This window comes from Mustela erminea, chromosome 14 (assembly GCF_009829155.1).
Source record: "Mustela erminea isolate mMusErm1 chromosome 14, mMusErm1.Pri, whole genome shotgun sequence".
NCBI classification, from domain to species: Eukaryota; Metazoa; Chordata; class Mammalia; order Carnivora; family Mustelidae; genus Mustela; species Mustela erminea.
The window spans coordinates 61,054,177-61,080,600 of record NC_045627.1 but is presented as its reverse complement, the minus strand read 5'-3'; the positions used below and the strand labels follow the sequence as shown (position 1 = coordinate 61,080,600).

The following is a 26,424-nucleotide window of genomic DNA, read 5'->3' as shown; positions in this document are numbered from 1 at the left end:
TTGAAAATCTAATTGTATATATTTGATTTAATTATCTGGATCTTTAAAAAAAATGTTAATAAAGTTTTTCTCATTTATGAAAGCCCCAAAAGCCACCATAGATAATTTGGAAGACAAAGGTATGTATAAAATAGAAAATAAAATGTCCATAATCTATACTACTTCAGAAATAGCCACTATATGCATTTTGGCATATTCTTTTCTAGTCTTTTTTCCTAGGAATATACAAATATTTTGTTTCGGGACACCTGGGTGGCTCAGTCAGTTGAGCATCTGCCTTCCACTCAGGTCATGGTCCTGGGGTTCTGGAATTGAGTCCCACATCAGGCTCCCTGCTCTGTGGGGAGCCTGCTTTTCCCTCTGCCTCTGCCTCTGCTCTCTCTCTCTCTGTCATGAAAAAAAAAATCTAAAAAAAAATAAATATTTTGTTTCAAAACAAGGATTATGTCATATGACATTTATCATCCTTAACATTACTTCACGACCAGGACCTCTTTTCAGTGACTGTTCTTGGGAAATGTGACATAAATAGTTGCTTTGAAGTCTTCATACAACCACCAGATTTTATTTAGCTGGTCCCCAAAGATCAAAGTGGTAAGCAAATGGCATATCTATGTATATTGATTAAATTCAAACCATCTTTTCTCCAAGTTTACTATTTCAACTTCAGTCTACATATTTTGCCTAAGCAAATAAGTCCTCATTGTGTGATATGACTCAGTGATATGACTCAGTGAAAGTGCAATCTTTGACAATATCAAAGCTCTACTTTTAATATAAGGCTGAAATTTTGCTCCCAAAAAGCATACTTCAGATACTTCAGAGTCATAAAGTAATAGGCCCTGTTGGTTACTTGGGTTACAGTAGAAAGCTACTGTGAGACCTGAATGGTTTTCATACACAGTTTTGGTCTTTGTGGGTTCTTGTTTAATAATGAAAACTAAAGATCAGTGTGTTTCCTCCTTATAAATAATCATGTCCGTGGGTAACCTAGAAATAGAATTCTTCTGCTATGCTGTTGAGATGGCACTACGGTGCTAGGAGTGGCTCCAACATCTTCTTTTTAATTGTTGCATATAGTTCCATTGTTTGAGTAAACCAGTTTTATCTGTTCTTTGTTACTTCTGCTTCCCATTGGTGTTTGGTTGTTATAAACAATGCTATATTATCCATTTAAAAATTAAGCCCAGGGGCGCCTGGTTGGCTCAGTGAGTTAAGCCTCTGCCTTCAGCTCAGGTCGTGATCCCAGGGTCCTGGGATCGAGCCCTGCATCGGGCTTTCTGCTCTGCAGGGAGCCTGCTTCCTCCTCTCTCTGCCTGCCTCTCTGCCTACTTGTGATCTCTGTCTGTCAAATAAATAAATAAAATCTTAAAAAAAAAAAAATTAAGCCCATTGTTTCAAATGAAGACGAGCATAATATCTATACCTTTTGAGTCCTGTGGTCTAGGAAAGGGCCTGACGGTTGTGAATGTTGCTCTCCTCTATACCTCACACTCACAGGGGGTTCTTACTAAGTAGATAGATCGTTGGACAGATGGGTGGACGCATGCATGCCTGGGTGGGAAGATGGATGGATTCGTGAATTCTTGGATCTCTTGGTTCACGATCTCTTGATTCGTCGAATCTTGTACATCCATCTGTAAAATCTCCTTGCCTATGTGAAAGAACAATATCTAAACTCTTAGTTTCCTTCTCTTATAGATGTTGAAATGCTTCAAGCCGGTACATCTAATCTAATCCCTGGAGATGGTTTCTCTCGGACCACTAAGGACTCTATGATCCGCAAGTTTTTAGAAGGTAATTCCCAACTGTGAGCAGGGAAGCAAAAAGAGGGAAAGAGAAGCAAACGTAAGAACATTGGCTGGTTCCATGTGACAGTTGCTCCATTCACGGAATGGGCTGCCATGTACCTGGCATATGGCGTGATTGAAGGCACTCCATCCCTGTGAGCTGCCCATCAGCCTGTCACAGTAGGCCAGGAAGGAGTTCAGACCGCCGGAGCCACTCATGTGGGTAATAAGCTGCATCCAACTAGACCTGTTTTAAAATGCATGGGCTTATTTTTATTTGACTAAAGTTTATTGAGTACTAACTATGAGCTACTCACTGCTCTGGATGTTGGGCCAGAGGGCACAGAGAAGAATGAAATGTGATCAAGTGCCCTCAGGAGACAACTTTCTGGAGAAGGTGGAGAACACAAAGGAGTGAATGCAAACATTGTTAAGTTGAGCCTATCTTGCGTCATGGTTAAGAACATGAACTCTGATTTGTATTTAGTTCCCCCTTCAGCTGGCTGGAAAACCTTGGATAAACTTTCAACTCCTCTGGGCCTCCGTGTCCTCAGGTGAATGTTGTGAGAATTAAATGATGTATTGTCTAGGGGGCCTCAGAGCAGGGCTAGGCATAGAGCAAGCAACGAAGGTTTATGATTGTTGTTGTTATTGTCATTATTATTATCATTGAAGGTCAGAGAGGGAAGATGTTCAGTTGTGTTGCTGATTTCTTAACTCTGTCCAATCATTTACAGTTAATGGGAGTGGGGTCTGTTGATGAAGTAGGCATAGAAAGCAGGATGCTAAGAGGATGGGGTTCAGGATGGGAGAAGCAGTTTTGACAGTGAAGAGGAAAGAACAGTTCTGAGTAGTGGTAAGTAAACCATAGCCTGGCTAGCTGCCTGTTTTTATAAAAAAGTTTTATTGGAACACTTTATATCCATTCACTTACTATTGTCTATGGCTGTTCTCATGCTGTAAAAGCAGAAGGGGACAGGCACCTTGGGAATCACTGTCACTAGTAGGGTAGCCACCTGCTCCCCCAGGATGCCTCATTTTGTTAACATCAGACAAGCCTCTCCAGAATTTCTTCATGCGCTTGTACAAGATGTTCGAAGGTGGGAACTTCTCCACTAGTGGAAACTTTCTCGAAGGGAGGACATTAGAACTCAGAGCCCCTGGATAAGTTGGGACCCCTGGTTAATGAGTCTTCTGGATCCAGGACACAGGGAAGCCAAGAGTGGTCTCCCCACAGCTCAGAAAAGAGGCAACTAAAAAGCTTCTGATAAATCACTGAATTGGAAATCCTGTAGGAAGAAGGCCCAAGCTTTATGCATTTCTGTATCTCAAACAGGCATTTAATAAAGATCTATTGACAGCAGCGTGGTGCTGGGGAGAAGAAGGAAATGAGAGGAGAACCCCTACTATGTGTAGGCACTGAGCTGGCTGCTTTTCCTCTACTGTCTCATTTTGTCCTCACAGTACATTGTGAATAGGTCTCAGAGGGAAATCAGGCTCAGAGAGGGTATATGAGGTGCCCGAGGTCACACAGCTCACGTGGATGAGGGGCGATGCATATGGTCGGGTCTGCCAAGATTCTCAAACCCACTGCAATCGGGTCCCAGCACAGAGTATCGCACCAGGAAGTGGGCAGCAAAAACCTTATGGCTGTGGGACCCCAGGGACAGAGGGGGAGAGGCAAGCATCTTTCTGATTGATGAATGGCAGAGTGGGGGACAAAGGTTGCAAAAAAACCCATAGAGCATGGAGGTTGAGACAGGTTCTGGAGCCAGCTTTCCTGGATGCCAACTAGCTTTACATAACTATGGGCCTATTATTTAAATCCCCAAGGGCCCAGCTTCTTCAATTGCGAAAAAAGAATGATTATAGTTCTTCCACAGTATCGTTAACACCGTCTAAGGTGAAAATGCGGGTAATATACTTGGAACAGCACTTGGCACAGAGAAGTCCACAGCAAGCATTTGCTGTGGTCATTTTGTTGCTGGAGCCATTGTTGACGACAACTCCTGGCTGCCCTCATGCTGCTGCCCAGGCACCAGAGGGTGGTTCCAAGGGTCCTTTGGCTTTGGGGGCTATGCTCCCTTTTCTCTAGTCCCAGTAGGATGAATAACTGAATGCCAGCAGTAAAATTAAGATGATAGGGCCTAATGCTCACTCCCTTTCACTGCATTGATGGTGATATCAGTGTTTTCTCAGTTGCTTCGCGTGGGGTTCTCAGTAGCTCATACAGGAGACAGTACAGGGGAAGATCTTTGCTGAAGGGCAGTACTGGGCAAATAAGTTATGGTCACTCACTCTGTTCTTATGACTGCCAATCACCCAGTTTGTTTGGTCATTGCTTTCCGGCACTTTTCTCTGTGTTTCCAGGTAACAGCATGAGAATGGCCGGTTTGGAGCAGGAGCTGCACCACGGAGGTCCAGAAGAAGATGTGTATCACACGGTGGATGACGACGAGGCCTTTAGTGTGGACCTGGCCAACAGACCCCCTGTGCCGGTGCCCAGGCCTGAGACCGGTGCCCCTAGCACTCACCACCTGCCTGACAATGAGCCATACATTTCTAAAGGCAAGTGTGGCAGGGAGTGATGGTCAGCGGGCTCTTTGGGGCTATTTGACAAGAATTCCCCTCATCCTCTTAGCTTCTGAACCACTGTGCTGAGACTGTGCTTATCTGAATGGTCTCTAACCAGCCCCAGGAGATGGGGTTAGAGCTCAGGGCAGATTCTGGAGCTGGCCCACAGGCCATGGTCAGGGTCACTTCTGGCTTTCCCAGACATATTCACATGCCGTATGAAGACAGACCTCTACTCCAGATGGCAAGAATGCTGGTATATTTTTATCTCCTGAAACTATTAAACTATTATTAATTTTTAATAGTTGACATTTATTGAAATCTACCAAGAGTACTCCATCTGGAACATGTCATTTCATCTTTACAATAATGTATTAGGTAAAGGCTGTTATCATCTCCATTGTACAGTTGAGGAAGACGGAGACCTACTGGGGTGACTATTACCATGTAGCAGAGTCAGGATTTGAACTCAGGACATGAGATTCCACAGTCCTGGCTTTCAGCCACTATGCTAGGCTGTCTGCCTACATACACTAATACAAACTGGTGAGAGCCAGGTCTGACTTCTTCACAGTGGTGCCCGGGATGTCAGTTAGATGCTGACGCATTGTCAGTTTTGCTCTCTTTTAAGACTCAATTGTGTTGAGAGGATTACAGATACTGTAAGAGCTAGGAATTGCCAGATCTGTGCACCTGACCTCCATTCCCTTGTTAATAGCATTAAGAAGTTGTGGGAGGTGTGATAAAAGAAGATCACAAATTGGGAAAGTAACCCTCAACCAGAGCTTCAGGTACAGGGTGACCAGCTACATGTGAAATTCAGACAAACAGCAAATAATTTCTATCTCAAATATTGCATTTTTTTTCAGTTTTGATTTTGAGTCGCACTTCCTTTTATTCTCCAGTTTCAAGGTGCTCCAGGCCCAGCCCACGTTCTTGTCCACGTTACCCTTTTCTTTAACGATCCATCATACCCTCTGGCTGGCTTTGTCTTTCTGGCATCGAGATCCTGTCTGTTTGGGATGCCTTTATTCCATAATCCCTCTAGTTTTGGCACCTTTGCTGCCTCCTACGGGAGGTGTGTTTTACAGAACTGCATACAGTGGCCCAAAATGTGAGCCACCATTTCCATTTTTGCATAAGATTTTGGTCATTTTTCCAGTAAATATCTAAAATATTTTGAAGCCCCTTAGAAAGAAATCTGATTTGGCTTTTACCTAGAATATTCTTTATCTCATAGTTTTTGCAGAAAAAAGTCAAGAGCGGCCTGGGAATTTTTACGTTTCCTCAGAGAGCATCCGGAAAGGTAAGTCCCATGTGCTCAGCTTCCTTTCGTATGACCTGAACTTCCGGGTGGCGAGAGCATTCATGTTTCAATAATTCGCAGGTGTAACGACTCCTCAGCCCTGAAACACAGAGAGGTCCAGGGGACACCTTGCGTGGTCTGTACTGATGGTGAGGGGAGAGGAGTAGAGATTGGGGCACCTTAGAATAGCGTACAGATTGATCATACCGAGAATACAAACATACTAGAATGTATCTGTGACAGCACACAAAACGTGTAAATAGTGAGATTGGTGCCAACAGGATGAAAGTGGGTGGCTTGGCCCCCAGGCTTTATCTAAGGATACAGCCTTACCTGCTATTTACTTACACCAGCTGTACTGGCTAGGCAACACTTTCATTCATCTTTTATTTAAGAGACATTTTGCTTGCGGTTGGGTAACATTTTTCTTCCCTTTTTTTCCTCCTCAAAAGACTTTTTCGGGAAGTATGAGGAGATATGCGCTCCTTTTTTTCTTAATTAACTTCTGTGTACTAAAGAGAGACACTCCATGTTATCCCATCGAGGATTCTTATGAAAAGGAGACACGACACCATCTAAGCTTTAGAAGGCATCCCAAGGACTTAGGTAGCGGGAGAGTGGAGTTGATGGGCATATGCTTTTTGCTTTCTCCCCACACCCCTTTCAGCACAATTAAAGACAGCCTCGAAGAAGGCAAGTCTGGGAGAAAGGTTTGTAGGTGTGTATAGACAGATGAGTGAATGGCTGGGAAGAACAACAGATGAACTTCTTTGAAGTCCTCTCTCATTTTCCTTCTTGCTCTCTCCCTGAATCACAATGTCCAGAGGGGGTCCTGCTAGAGAAATTCAGATTCAGAGATAGCCCTGGGTGAAATGAGCAGTAAAATGTCAGGTCATCCTCATAAGCCCCAGTGGCCCGATCACGTCTGCAGGGAACTCATTCTCCACGGAACTTAATGGACTCACAGCTGGAGAAAGAGAGGAGTTGCCTTCATATTTTCTGAGAATCTCCAAAGCAGAGAACCATGACTTCGTATTGTGGAGGAGAGGTTGGCAGAGGAACAACCCAAGGAGAACCACTTAGCATCTAATTTATACCTGGTGACACTGGAGCTAGATCCTGGTTCCACTGACATTCCAGTCTTCTTGGGCATTTCATGTCCATGGGTCCACAGTCATGGTGCCCATGCAGTTTGGAGGCATGGAGGAAAGTAAAGGGCCGGAGCGTGTTGGGGGAAGCATCCTGCTTTCCTGTATTTTCTCCTTCTCTGAATTTCCTGTATTTTCTCTTCTGGGAGTGGATTTTAGTCTAAAGCAGCAGTTCTCAACCACTGTGCTGCCTCTCAGAGGATACTTGCAATGTCTGGGATATTTTTGGTTGTCACAGCTGAGGCAGGGGAGGCTGTTGGCTTCTAGTGGGTAGAGGGGATGGCCTGGGATGAGGCTACATCCTACAGCATATAAGATGCCCCCGCCCCAACAAAGAACTCTCCAGTCCAAGGTGTCAATAGTGTCTAAATTGAGAAATTTAGTCTCAATGACTAATGGCTAATGGCTTCTTGGTCATTCAGGTTTGGGGGTTCTGTTGACTTGCCCAGTGGGTGCTGTTCCTGCCTCCTAAAATGCTGTGACCTTGTCTACTTTAGTATAACAGGCTTTGAAGTCATTAGCTGCTCCCCCCTCCCTGATTCGTTGTCCTATGCCCCCCTTCTTCATTCCACATGGAATCGTTCTCTTGAGATGCATCCTCCTGAGCCTGTGACCAGCCTCGTTAACCCCACTTGCCTGCCTGCCCTCCCCGATCGGGGAGCTGTCATCCTGAGTTTTGCCATCCTTTGCAGAGCCTCTCGTCCGACCATGGAGGGACAGGCCTCAGTCAAGTATATATGACCCTTTTGCTGGGATGAAAACACCAGGCCAGCGGCAGCTGATCACCCTCCAGGAGCAGGTGAAGCTGGGCATCGTCAACGTGGACGAGGCTGTGCTCCACTTCAAAGAGTGGCAGCTCAACCAGAAGAAGCGGTCGGAGTCCTTCCGCTTCCAGCAGGTAATTGGCTTTGTCTGGTGGGTTTCAGGTCCGTTTCATCACTGGGCAAAGAGGAGGATGGGGTCAGCGCTGTCTTGTGTGCTGCTGTAATGGAGCCCCTGTGGCCAGGCCCGGGATGGGTGTTTTGAGTGTCATTGTGAATCCATGCGTGTATATGTCTGTCCTCTGTCATCTGTACCCACACGGCCCCCAGGCTGAGAACTGGATGGCTTTGCCAGTTGTCGTGAGTCTAGGGATCAGGAACAAAGACTTACCTGTCAACCCTAATTTTTCAGCTGCCCCTTCCCTCTGCATGTGGTCCTATACTTTGGCTTTCTGGCCTGGCCTTTTTTCTTTTCAGAACCTTTCTCTCTACTCCTAGTGCCAGCTCTCTCACAGAACCGTCACACCTTTGAACTCAGAGAAGCTGGACTGTTCCCAAGAAATAGAACTAAGACAACAAAACAAGTCACAGACCAAAAATCACCCACATTAGAGCATGCTCACACACAAACAGTATTTCTGTAGGCACATATACAAAAGCAGAGCCAGAGGTCAGGAGATGGTACCTCAGGGCCATCGCTAGGGTGACCATTCAGGAGTCTGGGATTGGAGGATGGGGCTCCTGGAGGAGACTCCTGTTTTGTTCATTTTTTTTTTTCTTTTAAAGATTTTATTTATTTATTTGACAGAGATCACAAGTAGGCAGAGAGGCAGGCAGAGAGAAAGTGAGAGAGGGAAGCAGGCTCCCTGCTGAGCAAAGAGCCCGATGTGGGACTCAATCCCAGGACCCTGAGATCATGACCTGAGCCAAAGGCAGCGGCTTAACCCACTGAGCCACCCAGGTGCCCTCCTGTTTTGTTCTTTAAATATTATTTATTTATTTATTTGAGAGCGTGTGAGCAGGGGGAGCGATAGGCTGAGGGAGAAGCAGACTCCTTGCTGAGCAGGGAGCCCAGCACGGGGCTCAATCGATCCAGGGGTCCTGAGATCATGACCTGAGCTGAAGGTAGATGCTTAACCGACTCAGCCACCCAGGCACCCAAGACTCGTGTTATTTTTGTAAGAATCTATATAACTCCATACGTGTACTTCATACACAATTTAAAGCAATTGGAAGAACTCAGACTTGACCTTAGGAAGCATATCCATGGTCCAGCCCTTTCATATTAGAAAGAAGAAGCTGTGCCTAGGGCGTTAGGGTACAGGTCCAAGACCCCTCACCTGGGAAGTGGAGGGAAAGGCAGGATCAGAATGGTTGCTTTTTCTCTCCATCTCCCCATGGTGCTTCCCAGAAGGTGTGTATTCTGTCCTCTGTCCTCAGAAGACCTGACACACCTGCTGTTGGGAGGCCAGCACTCACCTACTGCAGAGATGGAGTCCTGTCTCCCTAGCATGGGAGTAGTGAGTCATCGAGCAGCATTTGTCCAGCTGGGCCAGCAGTCTACTGACAATGCTCAGCACTGAATGAACTAACCTCTTCTGTTGCTCATAGTGTGTATTGCAAGGGGAGTACCATTGTTCCCATTTTACAGATAACTGAGGCTTGGAGAGTAGTGAGGCAGAGGAGCCCTTTCTCACACCAGGGTCTATGCTCCCTTCACTACACTTTATGCCTTCTTAGTGCTCCCTGAAAGAGGGTCCCCCGCTCTGCTGGCCGACCTCCCTCCTCCTGGAGATCTGACGGTGAGGTGGTGCTCCAGTGCCGACAGGAACCCGGGGTCCTCCTCTTTTAGGAGACGCAGGGAAGCTGCGGTCCTATGGGAATAGCCTGGCTTTGGGCAAACAACGTTTTTCTTCCTCCTGGCCAGTCACTGGCCCACGGAGCATGGTAGTTAAGAGCAGTCAGGGTTCCGGGGCCTGGCAGCCCAAGTCACATCCTTGTTCTGGTACTCGGGGCTGGATGACCTCGGCCTTTCCGTACCTCTGTTTCCCATCTCACATGTGAAGGGAGAACATTGGACAAAGTAAACCACATAAAGGACTCAGCATGCCAGGCACTCAGTAAATGCAAAGCAGATGTTAGCTGTCTCTGTCTGTATCCAAGAGGCTTCTCCTGGTCCCTTGAACGTGCCTAGAACTCTTGGGTATGGTTGACAACGGGGGCTCATGTTTGCAATGGCAGGCAATCCCAGCCTGTGGGAGCTGACCCTACTCTGTGCCCTGAGAGCCTCTGGATATTTCTAGAGCATCCCCCATCCCAGGACCGGTGGTTGTGAAGACTGTTCTGGGGGCTGCCCCCATCTTCCCTTTCCTCTATGCCTCTGTCCACTTGTCTGTCTCCTTCACTTCCCCTCCTGTGAGTGGGCACCGCCCAGGTTCCCTTCAGGTCCTTCTCTGTGCAGGTGGTCTTGAGTCTGTGTCCCCTTTCCGGTCCCACCTGTGGACCGGTGCAGCTGGGTGTGTCCTGCTGAGGCGCTCACGACTTGCAGCATGTCCAGCAACAAACCATACCTTGGGGCTGCTTCCCTCTCCTGGCTCCCCATTTCTGTTCACCGCACTGTTACCTTCCAGACTCTGAGGTTGAGACGTTCCATCCCTTGGGCTCTTCTCCCTCACTGCCTTGTCTCCAGCCAGCTGCATGTGTTGCTTGGACTTGCTCTGTGATGTCCTTCCTCTTGCATTGGCTCCTTCCTTCCTATGCCCTCCAGTGCCAGCTTCTGGCACCTTCGTGGGGCCTGCCACATAGTCTCTAGGTGGTGGATCTCCTTGCTGCCAACTCCTCCCACCTCCACTCTGTCAGACCTTAAAGCTGTGCCCAGCCTACACCTTCTCGTGTTTCCCTGCTGCTTCCTGGACCCAGCTCAGTCTCAGCTGTAGTCACAGTCCAAACACCCCTCCCATGCTGGCCTCCTTTGGCTCTCTCAGGGGACCTTTCTGGATGTCTAGATGTTAGTCCCTGGGCATTTTCTCTCAGATGTTCAGATACTTTGAGGTAGTTGTTACTAAAATAGCAACAAATTACAGCCCTCACATGTCTATTCAACCTTTGCTCAATGACTGATAGACTTGACTGCCTGCTCTCGGAAAGCTATAAGGCCTGGTGTCTTGGCCTTTAAGAGTCTCTGAAGATTCAACACACACACACACCCCAAGGCCACACACATGCACAAATGAGCTGGGCCAGGCCGCATATCTCAGAGCCAGGTGGCATCTATGGTCACTAAGGCCTGGGGCTGTCTGGAGAGCCTTAAGGCAGAAGGTGGACCTTGACCCAGACCTGGAATGAACTGATGCGGAGGAATCATCGCCCTTCACATTCAAAGGGTCTCAGAGACAGATGGGTGCATGGAGTATTTCCAAACACTACAGGACTGGCTTGGTAAAGGAGCCTACAAGGAGGAGGGCAGGGGGTTATAAGGCTGGGAAAGAGGTGGGAACCAGAGCGAAGGGGAGACTCTTTGTTGTAGGAAAGGGGTCTGCTCTTCAGGCACAACTTCTACGGGTACTTGAATTTCTCTAGGGGCCGATGGCAAATGCACTCAGTCTCATTTGCATGTTGGAGATGTTATTGCAATGGAATGTATCTTGCAAACAGCATAAAATCTGAAAGAAACTGTCAATGCCCAGAGGGTATTATTTCTCGTATATACTTTGAAAATGAACTGAATTTTTTTCCAGGAAAATCTTAAACGGCTGAGAGACAGCATCACCCGAAGACAAAGGGAGAAGCAAAAATCAGGGAAGCAGGCAGGTATGTAGCTTTTGGGGTTGCTGCATTGTGGGGTCTGCTGGCACCTGTTGTTTCTAACTCTCCTTTCTGCTGTGGCTGGAATGGGCAGAATGCTTGCCCAGTGCCTATCACCCTGTTTACAGTTCTGGGTACCCCACTGTACTCTGAGGTTCTTTTGGGCAATGGCTTTGTCTTTTTTTTTTTTTTCCCCCTGCAAGAGGGCATGTGGGGTGTGAGAGGTCAGAGGGAGAGGGAGAGAGAGTCCTAACTCCACACTCAGTGCAGAGTGCGGTGCAGAGCTCCATCCCATGACCCTGAGATCATGACCTGAGCCAAAACCAAGCAGATGCTTAACCAACTGAGCCACCCAGGGGCCCCTGTCTTGTTTATTCTGTGTCTCTAGTACCTGGCCCATAAGACATGTCACCAAGGAAATGAAAAGATTAACCTCTGCATCTCCCGTCCTCTCACTCAAAGAGGAGGATAAAACTTTCTCCCCAGGCACCTGTCTCTCCCCCTTGGCATTTAGGAAGACATGTTTTTTGAGCAGAGAAAGGAGAAAATCCCATGCATATAGTATCTGTTTCTGAATGAAGCAGGGAATGGCATCCCGGGTGTCCACAGCACACAGTGCTTCAGAAGCCAGGACCCAGCAGTGGCAGGGCTGCTGCCAGGTGGAGTAGGGGTCCAATAGCAGGGCCACATATTCCAGTTGTGTACACGGAGGACCAGGCCTCTTGGCACCGCTAGCCCTGAGCAGTGATGGGCATTTGCCTACATTGAATATTTCCACCAAGAGCCTCTGGCATGGTGGGTCTCTATGATTTATTTTGGCCAGCCTATGCCAAGTAGAGCTGGCAATAAAAGCCTTCCAGAAACTCTCGGATCTTGAGTAGAGCCCCAGTAAATAAAGGACTAAGTTTGTGTATAACTTCCATAGTCTGTCTCCAACTGCCATCAATAGCCTGACTTCTCATGACCCTGGCCAGACAGGTGACACCCTCATCTTTAAAAATGACATCTTCCTCCTACGGGCCTCTTGCTCATGCCTTTTCTTTCTCTCCTGTGTGAAGACTCCTGGGCTGCAAGACCCAGCCGGCAGCCCCTGCTCTGTGAGGCATTCCCGGGCCCCTGCACCCCATTCCCTACATGAGTATTTATAGGACCTACTATCCCTTGCATTCATCCAGCACTTCTCTTTTGCTGCCTCTGATTGCTGTTACTTCATTCCTGCATTCAAACCATCAATTCCCAGAGGTTCTGCCTCCAAAGTGCATCTTCAGTCTGATGATTTCTGACTGTCTCCCTTGCCACAGCTGCATGCATTCTGCCATCATCTCTTCCTGCATGAATGAGGCGCCTCTTCAGTTGTCTCCCCATGTCTACTCTCACTCCTCTACAGTTAATCTTCTGAACTGCAGCCAGTGACCTTTTAAAATAAAAGATCAGATCATGCCAGTCCCTTGCTCAAAACCTTCCAGGGCTCTGGTCCCACAGGTAAAATCACCCTCCTCACTGTGGCCTGAGAGGGCCTACGTGGTCTCAGCCCTGAGCTCACCTCACTGACCTCCACTTTCCCTTTCAACCCTGTGCTCTCATCCCAAAAGGACTCCTTTATTGTTCCTCTAACAAGTCAAGAGCAGCCCTCCCCAGGGCCTTTGCACTTGTCCCTCCTCCACTTTTCCCATGTCTTCACTGACTGGCTCTTTCCTCCTTCAGAGTTTGGCTGTAGGTTCTCTTCAGAGAGGCCTTCTCCACATTCTCTCCAGAGTGACCGTCTGCCACTCACTGTGCTTTTACTCACACTCTTTTCACATATCACAGACTGAAATTATGTGCCTATTCTCCCGGTAGTTTTCTAGCCCATTCCCCCACCGTCATCTCCTGTAAGCTCCCTGAGGGCAAGAGCTTGGCTGTTCTGTGCTTTCCTGAATCCCCAGAATGTAGGACAGTACTTTGATTGGGCTCAAGGAATCTCTGTTGGAATAAAATGTTTGATAACACCATTCATTCATTCCACAAACATCTACCTGAACGCCAGGTTCTCTGCCAGACATAGAGACCCATAAAGCAAGATCTTTACCACTGGGTAATTTATGAGTTAGTCTTTTCCTTGTGTAGGTCTGATTTTCCCAGCTAGAGCCTGCCCCACAATGCCTAGTGCAGTGTTTTACATATGGCCCTAGCCTACTGAATATTAATGATTTTGACCATTTGGGAAAAGAGGCATACAGAGGTTATAACCATGGCAGAAGGTCAGAGAGGTCATCCTAAGATGTCTGCTTGGGTGGCTAGATTTTACATGTATGCTTCTGCTACCGAAACTCACACATGTTTGCCCTTTCGGCTGAAGGGAGGAGAAAGGAGAGAAGGCAGAAAATCTGGTTCAAGATCTGCATAGTAATCTTCAGGTCAGACCATAGGTTCTAGGTAGAAAAAGGGATGAGGTGCTTTTTAAAACTAGAATGCATAAACCCAAAGACAGAAGCCTTGATTAAATGAAACATTTCATACTTAGACACAGAGACAGCCTCAAAAACAGCTGTGATTTGGTGGTACGTGAGTGTTTTAAGTCCCAAGAGTTGTAGTGTTGGAATTACAGGCGTTGGGCAGCGGGGGTCCAGAACTGAGCCCTCTGGGTGTTCTCACACCTTTACCACCCAGACAATGGAGACACGGAAGCAAGACCCACACACATGGTGGAGAGTCAAAGGGGACCAGAGTGGGCCTTGTGGCATTCAGGGTTGGGGTCAAGTTCCTAGCTGCTGCTTTCCCCAACTAGCTGGGAACCAGACAAGATAAGTACCCCAACTGAGCCTCAGTCCTCATCTACAAAGTGGCACAAATAAAAAATGCCTCCCCCATGAGAGTTTTGTGAGGATTGAACAAGTTAGGGGACAGCTGGGGCCTCGTGCAGATGCCTGGCACGTGGACACACCCTACGGACCACACACCTGCACAGCAGCTGGCGTCTTCTCAGTCAGGTCCCCCCAGGGAGCATGCGCTGGGCTGAGACTCGCCATCCAGGGTCCAGTCCTGGACTCCTGGGTTTTGGAACATTATACAAAGTTCACCCAAAGCTAATCAGCTCTGAATAAGTGATACCTGTCAGTGTCGTTACACTAGAATGGTCAAGGTCTACATTTTTTCAAAGGAACATGGTTAAATGCCCTCGCTTCCCTTCCCCTCTACTTCTTCAAGAGGAAGACCCTCTGGCTAGGTTTGAGGGGGAGGTGTTAAGTATTTTACTTTTACATTAGGGGCTTTGATTAATGTCATAACTAGTAGAAAATCAAACCATATCTAATTTGACACTAGACCGGAACAACTGGCGACCACATTCCCCCATAGGGAGAATGTTCTACCCATTAGCCCCAAAAGTTTCCTTTCATGTTCACTTTTTTTTTTTAAAGATTTATTTATTTATTTGAGAGAGAGAGAGCACAGTGGGGAAAGACAAAAAGAGAGCCCCAAGCAGACTGTGCTCCGTGCAAAGTCCGACTTGGGGCTTGATCTCACAATCTGAGATCAGGACCTGAGCCGAAACCAGGAGTCAGACACTTAACTGACTGTGCCACCCAGGTTCCCCTTGTTTTTGTTTTTTATTGTGGTAAAATACCCATAACATTTATCCTTGATCCTAAATGTACAATTCAGTGGTGTTAAATACACCCATATCATGCAACCATTACCATGATCCATTTCTAGAACGTTTTCTTCCCCGACAAGGATTTGAGAGCAAAGAGCTGATGTGGGAGATGATCCCGGGGAACACAGGGGGAGTGGGGAAGTGAGAGAGGAAGAGAGAGGGGACCAGCAAAATGCAGTTACCACTGTGGAGACTGGAGCTTCTTGTCCCAGGAGACACTGGGATTCAATGGACAGCACCATGGGAGGGGCCAAAAAGTGGGGGCATTTATACGCCAGCTCCCATGTCTGGGGGAAGCTCCTTGGGGGAGGGGTGCTTGTCATCTAGTTTCCAGAGAAAGCCTCAGGCAGTTTGGAAGTTGGACCCTATGCTCCATGTTATATTCACTGCATAGCCCCAGGGCTGCTTGTGTGTGCTTGTGGAAGTACAGGGTAGACATCTGGGGTGGGGTAGGGGAATGTAGGGGAAGAGATTAGGATTGTGACAGGTTTAGGGCAACCTACTCTGCTTTGACCATTGCATCTCCTTTAAAAAAAAGAAATCTGTTTTCCACATTGAGCTTCTGTTTTTATCAGAGGAAAGAGTTCTGCTTTCCCCGGGCACCTGCATGGCTCAGTTGGTTAAGCATCTGCCTTCGGCTCAGGTCATGATCCCAGGGTCCTGGGGTCAAGCCCCACATCAGGCTCCCTGCTCATCAGGAAGCCTGCTTCTCTCTCTGCCCCTCCCTGTGTTTGTTCTCTTGATCTCTCTCTCTCTTTCTGTCTCTCAAATAAATAAATAGAATCTTAAAAAGAAAAGAAAAGAAAAGAACTCTACTTCCTCTCCACCCTTGCCAAAAGAAAAAGAAAAAAGAAAAGCATTTAGAAACCAGTGACACAGGGTAACATCGATCTGTAGGAAAATTAGGGCTGACAAACGGCATTTCTGCTTAAAGGACCTTTTCTAGGAACGGAGCCCATTCTAAACATAAGGGCTGTCTCTGTTTATTTAGAAATCTCATTTGCCTTAGGAAAGAAAAGCGGTAACTATTTTCCTTTGATTTGGGTTAGAATACCAAGGATAATTAAAAAGTAAGATTCTGTTCATAATAACGTGCTAGTCTTTCTTCAGCCTTGGGGAGTTGTTTTATTCTTGCTGGGATGGTGTAGAACATGGATGGTGTAACTCAGAGGGGCTGGCACGGCCCGTGGCTTGTTGGACACCCCAATGAAGACAGTCTGTGTTTGTGTTCTGGGTGTGTGGGGGGGGCTCATCTGTGGCAGGACGGGGAGGAGCAGGCCAGGTGCCAGGCAGCCTGGGCTCCTGTCCCTCCACTCCAATCACTGCATCCCTTTATGATCCAGGACAATCCCTTAAACCACTCTGTGCCTCAGTTTCCTCACCCATGGCTGTACCTGACTTATCAAGTTCACGGGGAAGAAGTGAAGTTTGGAGCAGGTATAATGACCCATGTGGACACGCTCTGGGAAAAGTACTGTGCAATATAGTACTGGTTGCTATTCCTGCCATTGTTTCTTTCTTCCAAGAATATCAGGCTTTGATAGACTGGCTCTACTTGATTTTTTGAACTTCTGACTCCTATTTTTTTTTTTCCTGTGTATTTTACTTTCCTTCCTCCTAGAACCGGTTGAGGGTGGGAAATCGCTGCCTCAAAGTGAATTAAGCAGATAAGAGCCTCCCTTTAAGAGAGTGTTGTTAAAAAAAAAAAAAAATACCAGGTCAAAGCTGAAGAAAAAAAAATAATAAAAGGCTGATACCCATTTGGGCCCCAAGACGCTCTGGGCCCACACCGAGGTGCAGAACAGCCGGCGGGTCTCTGCCCACGTGGTTCCAGGCTCAGGAGGCTGCTTGCCCTGAGCCGTGGTAATGAGGAGAGCCTGAGGGTGTGGGAAGGATCTGTGTCACACTGAGACCTAGAAAGCTGGTTTAATACTAGGACCAAACACTGCCCTTGGAACCCGTCTCCAGGATGAGGCATGTGTGAGGTCCACACAAACCACAGTCCAGCTTTGTGGCATCCTCTGTGTGTAGTGTTTCCCACAGGATCAGTCTACCCTGTCCTCGAACTTCCTCTTTCCTATGGCTGTCATTTCCCTATTCGCGGTTCTTAGGCAGATTCTGGCTTTGGTTCGAGGAGCCACCTCTGCTCCTGGACTCCCTGAACCCCTGGCCACACCTGTCCCACAGCAGAGGAGAGGCGGAGGAGGATGTGGGGCCCTGGAGATAAGAGCACCTGGCTGGAAAGTACACAGAGTTTGTCTGGTCGCACCTGTCCCAGAGGCCCTGCGCCCGGACTTGGGAATGATCAGGGCATCACGGGAGCCCTGTGACTCCAGCTCACCTGGTGTTCACACTCTCCCAGGGAGGAAGTGGGCAATGGGCCCTCACAGATATTTTGTTCTGCTCAGTCTAGAACCCAGGGTGGAAATCTAGGGAGGACTGAAGATCAACTACTGGGAGGGCTAAGCTAGTCAAGAGACCAGTTTAATGCTGTGCAGAGTGAAGGAATAATCTCTTCCTAAGTCTGTCGGGTCCAAAGTCACTGATCAGCCTCACAAGTCTCAGAACCTTTTATGGGGCTGATGGACTCACTTCCATTAGCCCTCTGGGCCGTTGCTGTCAGCTGCAGACTGCGCACCTAGCACCCATCATTTGTTGAGGGATTCAGAGGCCGTATGAGTCGTGGTTAGGAGCCTGGACTCCAAGCCTGGGTTCAAGTCCCATCTGTCCCACTTACCAGCCATGTGCTACTCCACTTCTCTGGAACTAGTTTCCGTTGGGAATGGTGATAATACTGTTTACTTCGTGGGTGTTGGGAAGCTCCTAGAACTCTGCTGGTGCATAGGATAACCAGCTATTAGGGCCAACAGTGCTCATGGGCCCTCCCTCTGAAAGGGAAGTACTCCACATCCCACAGCTGGAAAGTGGTTGAGCTGCAACCCCAGACCTCTCCCCAGTCTCAGGCTCTCTGCCTGATGTGGAAGCATTAGTCTTGCTTTCTCCCTTGCCTCCACCTCTCTCCTCTATCACGTAGTGATGGCCACACAGGAGTCTGTGAAGTTTCAGTGTTGAATTGGGCAGGGCCCCCCACCTTCCCACACTCTCTCCCTCCCTTTCCCTTCCTTTCGCTCCCTTCTCCTCCCCAACAGGCACCCACCCACCAGGTTCGGGCCAGGGAGCCGGGCGGAGAGGGAGCAGATGAGCAGTTTGTCTGGTCGCAGGTGCCTCGAAGCTTATCTCTTTTTCTTCTAATTCCAGACTTGGAGATCACCGTCCCAATTCGGCACTCACAGCACCTGCCTGGCAAAGTGGAGTTTGGAGTCTATGAGAGCGGCCCCAGGAAAAGTGCCTTTCCCCCAAGGACGGAGCTAAGGCGAGGAGACTGGAAAACAGATAGTACCTCCAGCACAGCAAGTGAGCGGGGGAGGGGGTGTGCCTTCACATCTGCATTCTCAGCGGTGCCTTTGGGCTTTGGGAACAGTCTGTTGTGAGCCCAGCAAACCCCAGCTGGAGCTTGATTTGGGTTTGGGGGTGTAAGAAATGGGGGACATTTAGCCTGTGCAGTTCACCTTTTTTCAGAGAACCAAAGATCTTTTACATCATTATGCCCTAAAGCCAGGTTTGTGTAATAATTTATTACTGTTCCTTTTATAACTAGAAAAACCTAGTAATGACACTAATTAATATTTACTGAGCATTTACTATATGCTAAGCCTCTTCTATATATTCTCTGATTTAATTCTCACAATAGCTCTATGGCATAGGCACCGTGACCTGTGTTTACTGAGGAGGAAACAGGAGTCCTCATGCCTTGCCCCAGGTTAAATAGCTAATAAGTGGTGGTTTTAGGATTTGAACTTGGGCAGCCTGGATCCGAGGCCCAGACCCTCAACCACTGTTCCTTCTGCTTCCTCAGCTGTGGTAAGGAGAAGGAAAGGGTGCGAAGTCAGAAACATGAGAAAATGATGGACTCACATTTGAGAATTCCAACCTTATAGAGGATTGAGGATCCAGTTAGGAAATGTGGGAGACATTTTGGCTGAAAAGCTTGATGGAGTCTGATTGCAACAGACAACACCTGCTTATGGACATGCAGGAGGTGGGGGCTTTGGTTCCATATCTAGGGTGGCGGTAGTGCACCTCAGGCACACCGGCTTCAGCAAAATAGATGGTGTTTCCCTTCTTTTGCACAGTTGAGCATTTTCAAAAGAGCTAGGAAAACAAGGAAAGAATAGGAGACTCGGGACTGAATTTCAGGACTCGTGGCTTCCTAAATGTTAGGCAGAAAACCCCCAAATGGATATGAGGGTAGGAAGGTCATCTAAACCCAGGGGTTCTTGATCTTTTCTGCATCAGGGACCATTTGGAATCTGATCTGTGCTCTGGATGTTCTTCCCAGAGAAATGCATGGGAGCGTGTATGTACACACACACGGGGTTGCCCATCCATGGCCTTACGTCAAGAACCCCGCCCCTGTCTCCCTTCTTACTTTATGGATTGCGCAGGTATAATCCAGAGCAGGAAAGAGTTTTGCTCAAGGTCACACAGTCGGTGAAGCCAGGGTGGGAGCAGGCCCCAATCTTCTCTCGGCTTTTCATTCCTGCCACTGCTACCTGTTGAAACAGACCCAAAGCCTATCACGTGACCACGGGGGACGCTTCCACCCCGGGTAGAAGAGAAAACTCCTCCTTCCATAATGGGGCGTGGTAATGTGTATCCAAAGCCCTCCTGAGGCAATTTAGAGAATTCTGACAAGTTCCGAAATGGGAGAGCTTTTCCCAGTGATGGCAGCTGGCTGAGGAAGCACCAGGCAGGTGGCCCATCTCTCAGATGAGAGGTGGAGGAGCACAGTGGTGCAGATCCTCTGTGCATTCCGGGGTGGAGAGGAGGAGAAATTTAACAAGACAAATGGGAAGTACTCATTTCAGGTTCAGATTAACTTAAATGATGTTATGTGTATGTTTTACTTTAAGGTAAAGATGGAATGGAAAGCATAAAGTGTGCTTTTTACTTTGTGCAACAGTTTATGGCCCAGGGATGGCTACCTCGTCTGGTTAGAGAATGTCATGAAATGCCAGACCAGCGGATTTTACTCCAGTCCCTGCTATACAGTTTCAGTTATCTATTGCTGTGTAACAAACTACCGTGAAACACAGTGGCTTGAAATGCACCTTTATTTATACTTGGTACTGCACTTGGGCAAGACTCGGTGCAGCTGGTTTAACTCCACTCCACGTGGGTGAGTTGGGGTCACTCACTCCTGCGTGTGTCCTCAGCTGTAAGCCCAGCATGGGTGGGACCATCCTAGATGCTCTGTCATCCTTTGGGACCTTTCCCCTTATGGCCTCTAAGTCAGTAGCCTGAACTCCTTATACTTATATGGTAACACAGTCCAGAAAGGGAATATTCCAGGAGGATAGACCCTGATGTGCAGGTGCTTATCGTGCTTTGCCTTGCATCGCACTCACAAATGTCATATTGATCAGAGCAGCTGTCATCTCTTGGGAACCACAGAAGAACAGTTGCAGGTTAAATCTGGTCATAGCCAAGATTTTAGTTAAGATATTAATGTTATGTTTAATAGAACACAAATTTTATTACAGAAAGACTTTTAACCTTTTCATAGATTGTCAGGTCCATGGTTTTTAAGGGTCATATTGTATTTGGTCACTTTTCCCCCCTCATTCATTTATCCACCAAATATCTGAGGGTTGCTCTATGCATTCTGAGTGAGACTATACACTGGAGACATAAAGATGAAAAAGAAACGGAGACCACCTTCAGGGCCTTGTAGTGGAGTAGAGAAAACATAAAACTAGCATGAGCTAGATGCTTGTCTGTTCTTTCTTCTTGGTGACACAGGCTGGGAAGAGGAAGGCACTGCCGCCCCTCCCACCCCGGGCTAGAGGGGTGATGACAGGGGCCAGAGCCTCCTACGAACCATGCAGTCCAGAGGGGATGTGGGTAAGAAAGTCAGCCTGGGGAGGGGAGAGGGCCAGGGCAGATGAACTGGGGAGCCAAGGTTCAAAGCCAAACTTGGGAGTTCAAGATTTAGGAATACCCAGGGAAGGCACAATGAGAACTGATGAGTGTGAATTTCTAGGGTCCTGGAGCCAGTGCCTGGACAGCTTTCTGCTCTCTCTCAGTGGACAACTTTCAGAAGGAGGCTGGTTTGTTGTGAGGGAGTGGCATGAAGAATGGTGAAGGACAGGAGACTTGGCTCCACAGGACTGGGAGGGGTTGCTTCCACTGGGGGAATCTGGAAAGGTTTCCATAGCATTTTCTCTGAGCATTGCAGCCTGAGGTTTTAGCCTTGTGGCTAAGGGTAGGATGGGGACATTCTGGCCAAGTGGACACTTCTATGTACAGGTGACTAACTAGAAAGGAAAAGGGTCACATGCTCCTTAAAAAGCAAACTCTGCTTTGGTGAGTGCTGTGAAGTGTGTTAACCTGGTGATTCACAGACCTGTACCCCTGGGGATAAAAATATATGTTTATAAAAAGTAAAAAATTAAAAAAAAAAAGAGAACATAATCTCAAGTCATAAGCAGTAAAAAAAAAAAAAAAAAAGCAAACTCTGAATCCCCTGCTTATTAAGTATTTTGATATATTATTTTAAATGTAAACATTTACTTCTAAGAAATAATCCAAAATTATAATCTTTACTTGCTCTATTTCAACACACATCTGAATTAATTAGGTCAAAATTGATACCATAATGAAGTTGAAACTAAGACTATTTCCTTATTAACTAATATGATAAGGGGCTGTTTTAAGAGGAATTCAGTAAACCCAAGATCTGGCAATACTGGTAGTGGCGACAGTGGTAAATTAAAGTCAGGTTTTTTTGTCTTAGTTGACTGACTGTTGTTCTTTTTGCTCCTGGATCATCACATATTTGAGCTTGTTCTAATTCTCCTTGTCCAGTATGGTTGCCACTTGCCAAATATGGTTATTTAAACTGAAGTTAATTAAAACCATTCCTGATATGCACAAGCTACCATATTGGATAGTATACAATAGAATATTTCCAGAAAGTTCTATTGGATAGAGCTGTCCTCATAAGATATGTAGGTGATACATTCCCAATTCAAAAACCTTGAGCTCCTAAACTCACACAATCATAGTTCCTACTGTGAGCATAAATTATGCTTTGGAGTTTGTATTTTGTCTGTGTCAAACTGGCCCCTTATTAGAAGGTATATGTGTGTGTGTGTGTGTGTGTGTGTCTGTGTGTGTGTTTGTGTGTGTGAGTACATGCTTGCTGTAATTCCTAAATAAGTAAAACACTTCAACAACAAGATGTTTGCAGATTTTAGAAATACCACTGAACAAGTAAGAAAGAGAGCATCTCTGCTTCCTTGTCTGACAAACCAGATCACTAGTATCAGATAAGATTTTCACAGGGATTAAGTGCAGTCATGTTTTTAAAGCATGTAATGTGTGGTAAGCCCTCAGTAAATGGCGCTGATAAAGCGAAGAAAAAAGAGGTAATAAGAAGGTGAACCATTTCATTTTATGCTGAAAGAAAATCTAAATGCTAATAAAATGATATAAGATGGCAGCATTTTGAAGATCCCGTATTCACAGCTTCTGTATTGTTTCTATCGGTAAAAAAAAGTAAGTGCTAGAGTCCTGCATTTTATTTTAGCCTGAGAGATTCCACAGTCCAGCTAATTTTGTCTGTACCCTTCAGGCAGTGTGAGTAACCGATCCAGCACCCGGAGCCTCCTCAGCGTGAGCAGTGGGATGGAGGGGGACAATGAGGTGAGAGTGGGGGCCCCACCCCCATATTCCTTGTCTGAGGGGTCATGCCACTGCAGGAAATAGAAATCCAGATGAAAGAAGCCAGACACGGAAGGTCACATACTGTAGGATTCCATTTATGTGAAATATCCAGAATAGGTAGAATCAGAGAGACAGAATACCAATTTGGTGGTTACCAGAGGTTGGGGGGAGGGGGACATGGGGAGTACAGTGTTTCCTTTTGGGATGATGAAAATGTTTTGAGACTAGATAGAGGTGGTGGTTGTATAATATTGTGAATGTACTAAGTGCTACTGAATTGTTCACTTTAAAATGGTTAATTTTGGGGTGCCTGGGTGGCTCAGTGGGTTAAGCCTCTGCCTTTGGCTCAGGTCATAATCCCAGGGTCCTGGGATTGAGCCGTGCATCAGGCTCCCTGCTCAGCGGGGAGCCTGCTCCCCACTCCTCCCCCCCCGAACCCCCCCCCCCGCCTCTCTGCCTACTTGTGATCTCTCTCTCTCTGTCAAATACATTAAAAAATAATAATAATAAAAAATAAATAAAGTGGTTAATTTTATGTTAGGTGAATTCTACCTCAACGAAAAGGGAGAGAGGGAAGGAAAGAAAGAAGGGAGGGAGGGAAAGAGGGAGGAAAGGAGAGAAATTGATACTCTATCTGACTGGTTAAGCCAAAAGGGCATCTCTGAGAAGAAGCAGGAGGACTATCAGGGAATCGGGTGTTGAGATCACATATGGTGCCTGGATCAGAAGCCGTGAGAAATGGTGGAGCCAAGGCCACTGCTCCGTGTATCCCCAGGGCCACATGCTCTTTCGTCTCTTCTTCCTGGACATACCTGCTTTCTTCTCTCACTGTACACTGGCCTTTTCTGCTCCTCTGCATGCATGGTGGCAAATAGTCCCCTGAGAGCCACTAGGCCTCTTAGGAGAGGGTGAGCTACTCCCTTAGACTGAAATATCTATTCTGATCCAGGGACGAGTGGCTGGGATGAACAGGAGGGGGTCACTGCCAACCCAGGGGACTCCCTGAGATAGGGTCCTTGGGGTGGGCTACCCCTCCAGCGAGCAGCTACTGTTAATGACCCTATGACTGAGAACCACTCATGGTTCCGCTGTCTCGAAAAGGGACTTGGGTTTAAAAACAAAATTTCTCCAGCACTCTCTGGCTGGACAGAGCAGGCTTCTCAAACTTTAATATGCGTGAGAATCACCGAGGCTCCTGTGAATATGCAGGTTCTCATCAAGCAGGTCTGAGGAGGAGTGGAGAGCCAGCATTTCTCACAAGCTCTCAGGAGATGCTAATTTGATGGCCCACAGGGGGCACTCTGAGGAACAAGGGCCATTAATGATAATTTGGGCTCCATTGTCTCCTCAGGGAGTGTAGGCCTCAATGGAAAGCTGACCTGGTTTGCTAGGTTCATTTTCAGTTTGCGGATAACCTTTAGCCAAAGCCTGAGGAGGACTGAGAGGCTTTTGGGAAATGGTGTCCAATTATGCCTGTTGCCTAATGTAACTTTCCCTTTTCTTTCTTGTCCTTTTTTGCTGTAGGATAATGAAGTCCCTGAGGTTCCCAGAAGTCGTAGCCCGGGCCCCCCACAAGTGGAAGGAACACCCGCCGTGCCCCTTGAGAGGCCCCCCAGAGTACCTCCCCGAGCTGCCTCACAGAGGTAACATTGATGCCGAGAAGAAACGTTTTCCTCACTCTCTGAATTCTAGCAGGTGGAGAGTAGGATTTGGGGACCTCTAAGATGACCTCAGAATGAGTCCAGAGATGAAATGCCTACTTTTGATGCGTTTCGACAGGGACTCTCTGTTAATATGATGCTTTATTCAAGTGCAAATACTTAAAAAAAATTTTTTTTTAAGACTTTATTTATTTATTTGACAGAGATCACAAGTAGGCAGAGAGGCAGGCAGAGAGAAAGGAGGAAGCAGACTTTCTGCAGAGCAGAAAGCCTAATGTGGGGCTCGATCCCAGGACTCTGGGATCATGACCTGAGTGAGCCGAAGGCAGAGGCTTTAACCCGCTTAGCCACCCACGTGCCCCAAGTGCAGATACTTTAAGTAGCAAGTACAAGATTTTATCAATGAAGTATGTATGTTGGCAAACACCAACTTTTTGAGTAATTTGTATGTTTGCTTAGAATTCAGCTTCCTCATAACTAATTCCCTTGGCTGTATTGTGGAGACAGTACCTTTTGGGGACCAGGAGATAAGGAGTTGGGGATGAAAATGGAGGTGGGGTGCATAGCTCAGTGTGGTGGGGAGCATGGTTCTAGTGCCACACTACCTGGGGACAGTGTCCAGAAATCACTTGTGACTTGGGTGAATTATTTCACTTTCATGTAACTCAATTCTTCATCTGTAAAATGGGGATAACAGGAGAATGTCCTCACAGAGTCATAAGGGTGGTGTCTGGGCCCATAGTAAAAGCTCAGTAGAATGAATGACTTTTCTCATCCGGGAGAAGAATGAGCATATGGAGGTTTGGAGATGGGCATTAGACAGACAAGCTGGGAGTGTTTGCCGGGCTCCAGTATCTGTCTTTGTTCATAATGGTTGTCTGGCCTCTGGTAGGAACCTTTTCAAGGTCTTGTGGAGTAACAGGAAAAGTGGTCAAAACTAGCTTGTGCATCCACCCATGCAGAAAGGGCCCTTGGGAATGAAAGCCTAGGCTTGTCTTAGGTGTTTATTTCTTTGATGTCTAAAGTATAATGTGGGGGGGAAATGATTAAAAGGTGGAAGTTTTTTATGTTTGTTTGTTTGTTTCAACCAGTGTCGTTTCTTTTTCTTTTCTTTTTTTTTTTTTTAATGTTAAAACTTAAATGAATCTTGTCAATGTAATTTGTTGAGAAAGTGCAACAAGGAGGCTTTTCTTCTGGTTTTCTGGAAAGAGAAGCTGACTTTGAGCTAGGCGTCTGTCCACTTTTCCCTTTACTGTTCACCCCTCCTGCGTGTGCTCCCAGTAACATTCATATTCACATACGGACACCTGTTACACAGACCTCCCCCATCCCTGTAATCATAAGCGGTGTCAGGTTTACCAGCATGTTTCCTTGGTGTAGACTAGAGGTCATATGGTAGAATGTTAGTCCTGGAAGACCTGCAACGATAATCTGGTCCAGTCCCCTGAACTGGCATAATGTGCTGTTTCTTGAAAATTATTATACAGTTGATGATTGGGGAGGGGTATTTACGGCGAACTATAGTAATAAATGCTAATCTGTATTGAGTGTATACTATGTACTAGGTATTATGTTCGACACACTGAATGCATTATCTCAGTTCCTTCCACAACTCTCAGTGATATTGAAGATTATCCTATTTTGCAAATGTACACACTAGGGCTTGGCCTGGATTGAGACTTGTTCTGTGTGGCACATCTGGGTGTGCCTGACTGGAGGCTGCAGTGTCTTAGTCATTTGGTGACATCTGTTCCAGAAGGTCAAGGTGTCATTAGGAGGAGATCCAAGACCTAAGACCTTTTATTACTGAAGATTGAGGAGTTTGGAGGCAGTTGCTAATTGCACCAAGATGAAAATAGTTGTCAAGTTTGAAAACTATAGCTGTAGGACTTTTGTTAATGGGAGAGAAAAAGACAACAACCAGGGAAACAGGTTCCAGAAATCAAAGGCTAGAAATT

The 26,424-nt window shown here is 46.8% G+C and overlaps 1 protein-coding gene across 4 annotated transcripts in view; it reads left to right on the top strand.

The window, feature by feature from the left end:
• Window positions 1-26,424, top strand: part of PIK3AP1 (phosphoinositide-3-kinase adaptor protein 1) — a 114,524-nt gene that overhangs the window by 79,746 nt on the left and 8,354 nt on the right. For 3 of the 4 annotated variants that reach the window (XM_032312033.1, XM_032312035.1, XM_032312037.1), the window contains 8 exons: window positions 1,702-1,797; window positions 4,161-4,358; window positions 5,605-5,670; window positions 7,511-7,716; window positions 11,317-11,389; window positions 18,276-18,431; window positions 22,714-22,784; window positions 24,330-24,448. In XM_032312033.1, coding sequence (XP_032167924.1) covers window positions 1,702-1,797; window positions 4,161-4,358; window positions 5,605-5,670; window positions 7,511-7,716; window positions 11,317-11,389; window positions 18,276-18,431; window positions 22,714-22,784; window positions 24,330-24,448 — 985 coding nt within the window. Of the gene's footprint in view, window positions 1-1,701; window positions 1,798-4,160; window positions 4,359-5,604; window positions 5,671-7,510; window positions 7,717-11,316; window positions 11,390-18,275; window positions 18,432-22,713; window positions 22,785-24,329; window positions 24,449-26,424 lie in introns of those variants that run through there. The other variant, XM_032312034.1, reaches the window with a different exon arrangement.